This window comes from Fistularia commersonii, chromosome 24 (assembly GCF_037954325.1).
Source record: "Fistularia commersonii isolate RoL2024-O1a breed Wild chromosome 24, RoL_Fcom_v1.0, whole genome shotgun sequence".
NCBI lineage: Eukaryota > Metazoa > Chordata > Actinopteri > Syngnathiformes > Fistulariidae > Fistularia > Fistularia commersonii.
This window is the reverse complement of record NC_141307.1, coordinates 2256537-2261603: the sequence shown is the minus strand read 5'-3', so window position 1 is coordinate 2261603 and position 5067 is coordinate 2256537. Positions and strand designations below refer to the sequence as shown.

The window sequence follows — 5067 nt, the reverse complement described above, 5'->3', positions numbered from 1 at the left end:
TTCTGGACTTGATCTTCCACCTTGAAGGTCCAACAATCCGTGAACGTCTGAAGGGTCTGCAGACCCGAAGATGCGACCGGCGACAATGAACGTCTTTCTACTTGTTGCGGTTGTCATGGGAACGTCCAGCGTGACGGCTGGTAAGTCATTTTGCCAGAAGAGCTTTTTCTAAGGTTTGACTCTACGAGTCTGACGCAGCGACTCATGTTATTTTGGTCCAAAGATCATCTTCAGTGTTTCTTCTAAACTCTGCTCTTTTATAATCTGATGGAGACTGTAGTTATTAGTTCTGAGTTAGAGTTCAGAGGAGGTGAGACCAAATATGTACATTGTTTGGGCTTCAAGATCACTCCAAAGCTAAAGAGAAAGCAGAAGAAGAGATCCAGGAAATACACGATGAAGAATTTACTTTAGGGAAAATGGCGAAATAAAATCAGTTTTATCCAATAAATCGTGGAGTTTTGTTCGTTCAAATTTGAATAAAGACTTTTTTAAAGTTGAACCCGAGACAGTATTGAAAAGCTAATATTCCCTCCACCTGGAAATAATCCTCCACTTTGAGATTGACTTGCAGTATTTCTGTCTGAATGTTGGACTGCTTTTCTGATAAATTCAAAGTTTTGTGAAGAAAAGTTCCATCATTCACTGACTGCTCAGCAGAAATGACTAGGACGTGTCTGTGATGCACTTTTTGACATCTTTGAGGAACTGCTTAAAGCTGTTTATAGAAGTGTTCATCACAAAATCTAATCTTTGGATGAAATATTTCTTACAGTGATTCACTCCCTGAAGTATTTCCACACGGCATCCTCTCAAGTCCCGAACTTCCCAGAGTTTGTGTCTGTGGGTTTGGTGGATGAAGTTCCAATTACTCACTTCGACAGCAACACCAAGAGAGTAGAACCCAAACAGGACTGGATGGACAAAGTCTCAGCAGGTGATCCAGAGTACTGGGAGAGCCAGACCCAGATCTGCATGGGGGCCCAGCAGCTCTACAAAGGCAACATTGAAACTGCAAAGCAGCGTTTCAACCAGACTGGAGGTGTGTTCACACACACACACACACACACACACACACACACACACACACACACACACACACACACACCAGTGACACCGAGTTGATGTCCATCCCATAATAAACGCAGCAGACTGTGCTGAGATCTCACTCTGGTTCACTGCAGCTTCTGTCTCTCTCTCAGGAGTCCACACCTACCAGAGGATGTACGGCTGTGAGTGGAACGATGAGACTGGAGATGTGAATGGATTTAATCAGTACTCTTATGATGGAGAAGATTTCATATCATTTGACCTGAAGACACTGACATGGATCACTACGAGAACACAGGCTCTCATCACCAAACAGAAGTGGGACAATTACAAGGCCGATAATGACCACAGGAAGCATTACTACACCCAGATTTGTCCTGAGTGGCTGAAGAAGTATCTAAACTACGGGAGGAGCTCCCTGCTGAGAACAGGTAGAATCACATGACCTGACGTCGTTTCATAAACACAACAGTGTTTCTGTTTCATTTCAAACCTTTGCTTGTTTTCTTGCTGAATTTGAGGAAATGAATTTGTGACTTCCATGAAAATAGTTGCTCTTGTCAATGAACCCGAATCAATCAATCAATCAATCAATCAATGTTCTTTCCTTCTTTGTTCAGTGGATGCAGATTCTTGGGTTCTTTCTGCTTTCTAGCTGATTTCATTCTTCTATATTGCAAGTTTAGATTCCAGTCCTATTTGTCCGCAGCAGAAGAAGGTCTGGCTTCTCTCCATCCCTTCACACCATCTTGTATCTTCCCTCTTTTCCTCCACGTTCTCTTCATCTCCGTCCCGTCCGTGAGTCTTTCTCTCTTCCTTCCTTTGTGAAACTCTCCTGTGTTTCTCTTGACGCTCCAGACCTTCCCGGAGTGTCTCTCCTCCAGAAGACGCCCTCCTCTCCGGTCAGCTGCCACGCCACGGGTTTCTTCCCCAGGGAAGCCGTGCTGTTCTGGAGGAAGGACGGACAGAAGGTCCCTCAGGAGTCTGGAGAGATCCTCCCCAACGCCAACGGAACCTTCCAGATGAGCGCCGACCTGAAGCTCCCGGACGAGACCGAAGATCTGAGGAAGTACCAGTGTGTGTTTCAGCTCTCCGGTGTCAAGGAGGACGTGGTCACCGTCCTGGACAGAAACGCCATCAGGAGCAACGGTAAGACTGGACTCACAGGGGATGAAGGTGGGAAACGGACCTTTGGTTTCCCGTCGGCGTCCAGACATTCAGAGATGAAGCTCCCGTTTCTGTCGTACCTCGTGCTTTTTCTTCCTGCTGAAGAATTCAAGTCGGGATCAGTCAGACTTAACTGGTTAACAACAACTCCAGTCTGTGAAAAGTGGACCTATTCTGTGTGTGTGTGTGTGTGTGTGTGTGTGTGTGTGCGTGTGCAGATGGTGACTATTTGTGTTGCGTTTTGCTCGACAGCAAAGAACGGCAACATCGTCACCGCTGTCATTGTGACACTGATTGTTGTCGCTCTGCTCGTCCTGGTTGCCGTCGGATACGTCTTCTACAAGAAGAAGTCTGGTGAGAGACCTCCACACACAGATGTTTGACTTTGACTCGCTGCTTTTTCACTGCAAACATCTCTGTCCCAGTGTGAGGCTCTGAGACACATTGTCTGCAAACTATTCTGGCAAAGCTGAATTATTTCTCTTCTCTTTGTATTTCAGCCAAAGCTCCTCCGTCTCGTAAGTAAAAGCCATTTTCGATTCTCTGAATCAGCAGGATGAAGTTGCTCCTCAGTCTTCGTCCCTGGTGGAGCATGTTCACCTGAACCTCTGTGAAACCACCAAAGAAGTGTTTCCTGCTGACACTTAGTTGTAGTTTGGATCAGGACCGCTGATAATTGTGTGTTTCTGACCTTCCAGCTTCCAGCTGCACAGAAGTTTTGGAGAAACTCAATGGCGACTCCTCCTCCTCGTCCTGAGGGACAAACCCAGCGCTGCACACAGTGAGTTCCTCCTGAAAGCCGCCTTCCAGGGTTTCTTGGAGACGTGGGTTTTCTTTTGTCTGCTGGTTGATGTCTTTTTGTTCTTTGTGTCTCCTCAGGCTTCCAGATGAGTTGTGGAAGTGGCCGAAGAAAGGAGACGTCGTCTTCAGTCCTGCTGGAAATTTGGAATCGGGAGTTGAAAATCTAGATTTTAGTTTAACATTGGATTGCTGAAGACGACCGGCTGTAAAAGTGTATTTAAAAAGGATTTTACTCCATAAAAGCAGGATTTGAACTGACAGACCTTCCATCCATGACCTGCTCAGCTTCACTGGAAGATGTTTCTCAGCAACATGTTCACAATTCATCCTGAGATCTGGCTCTGAGTGCAACACCACTGCTCTGTATCTACTCTGATAATACCTGGTGGCGGCTTTCACACACACACACACACACACACACACACACACACATACACACACACACCGTTTATTCATCCACACATCCAATTTGGTTAATGAATTTCCAGTTCTATATTCCTCTGCTTGAACAGAAATACTTTTTGGATTTCACCGTGATTGTTGATGCTGATATTAAAGTGTGTTTTATTTGGTAGAAAATCTGTTTAGAAACCGTTTTCTTTATTGGGGTTTGTTGTGAACAAAAAAAAAAAATCAATGTTCAGAATCAAAATGTTGCTGCACTGATGTGTCATTGCTTCATGTAATGATTTTTGCAGTTCAATAAATTTCCTAAAACTCCCTCAAAATCTCAAATGTGTTTTATTTTGTAATACAACACACACACACACACACACACTTATAACGTGTGCTGAATAGCCATGAGAACTCACTTTTTATTTCCATAATTTTCTGTTTTGACAATAATATCCATTTTACTAAACACCATTTCTGAGATAATAATAATAATAATAATACATACGATTTGTATAGCGCTTTTCACGGTACACAAAGACGCTTTACAAGTTGACGACAGAAAAACATAGAACATAAACATTGTTAATGGGAAGAGCTGTAGGTGTTGTAGGCGGTTTGGAAGAGGTGGGTCTTGAGGTTATTTTTGAAGGAAGACAATGAGTTTGACTTTCGAATGGCTGGGGGAAGGGAGTTCCAGAGGGCGGCGATGGCGAAGGCTCTGTCTCCCAGGGTGCGGTACTTGGACTTACAGATTGGAGTTAGGAGGTTTTCATCCGAGGAGCGAAGACGACGCGCTGGAGAGTGGCGACGTAGAAGGTCGGTGAGATATGGGGGGGCGAGGTTGTTGAGGGCTTTGTAGGTGGTGAGGAGGATCTTGAAGTGGATGCGTTGTTTGATGGGCAGCCAGTGAAGTTGACGGAGGATGGGGGTGATGTGTTCTCTGGAAGGGGAGCGGGTAAGTAGTCGGGCAGCAGAGTTTTGGACGTATTGCAGTTTTTGAAGGGCCTTAGAGGGGAGGCCATATAGGATACTATTGCAGTAGTCGAGTCTGGAGGTGATGAATGCATGGATTAGTGTTTCAGCAGCAGAGGGTGAAAGAGTGGGTCGGAGGCGTGCTATGTTTCGGAGGTGGAAAAAAGATGTTTTGGTGATGTGATTTATGTGTGGCCTAAAAGAGAGTGCAGGGTCCATGTAGATTCCAAGATTTCTTACCAGGGGGGAGGGGGAAACAGAGTGACCATCAATGGAGAGTGTGAGATTGTGACAGGAATTGAGCAAGGGTTTTGGGCCGAATATGATAATTTCTGTTTTGTTGCTATTGAGTTTGAGGAAATTTTGGTTCATCCAGGTTTTTATGGCTGTGATGCAGTCGGTGAGGGAAGAAAGGATTTCGGGAGTGATTGCTTTGGTGTTTATGTAGAGCTGAGTGTCATCGGCATAGCAGTGAAAATGGAGTCCATGGCGGCGGATGATGTGTCCAAGTGGCAGTATGTAGAGGGTGAAAAGTACGGGGCCAAGAACTGAACCTTGTGGAACTCCGTGTCGGACGGGGGTGGTGGAAGATGTATGGTTGTTTATGTTGATGTAGTGAGATCTGCCGGAGAGGTAAGAGTGGAACCAGGAGAGGGCGGTGTCGGTGATGCCTAATGATTC

General features: G+C 45.3%; 1 protein-coding gene across 2 annotated transcripts; it reads left to right on the top strand.

Annotated features, from left to right (window-relative positions):
• Positions 1 to 3740, top strand: LOC147219663 (H-2 class I histocompatibility antigen, K-K alpha chain-like). Of its 2 annotated transcripts, XM_086171308.1 has the most exons (8): positions 1 to 140; positions 776 to 1042; positions 1203 to 1481; positions 1909 to 2199; positions 2470 to 2571; positions 2718 to 2735; positions 2916 to 2998; positions 3097 to 3740. In XM_086171308.1, exons 1-7 carry the CDS (start codon positions 71 to 73, stop codon positions 2972 to 2974), a joined length of 1086 nt encoding a protein of 361 aa, XP_086027434.1. In that variant the 5' UTR covers positions 1 to 70; the 3' UTR covers positions 2975 to 2998; positions 3097 to 3740. The 2 variants fall into 2 exon arrangements, with proteins under 2 accessions (XP_086027434.1, XP_086027435.1); XM_086171309.1 differs by lacking the exons at positions 1909 to 2199; positions 2470 to 2571; positions 2718 to 2735; positions 2916 to 2998; positions 3097 to 3740 and having other exon boundaries at positions 1203 to 1902.
• The last annotated feature ends 1327 nt before the right edge of the window (positions 3741 to 5067 follow it).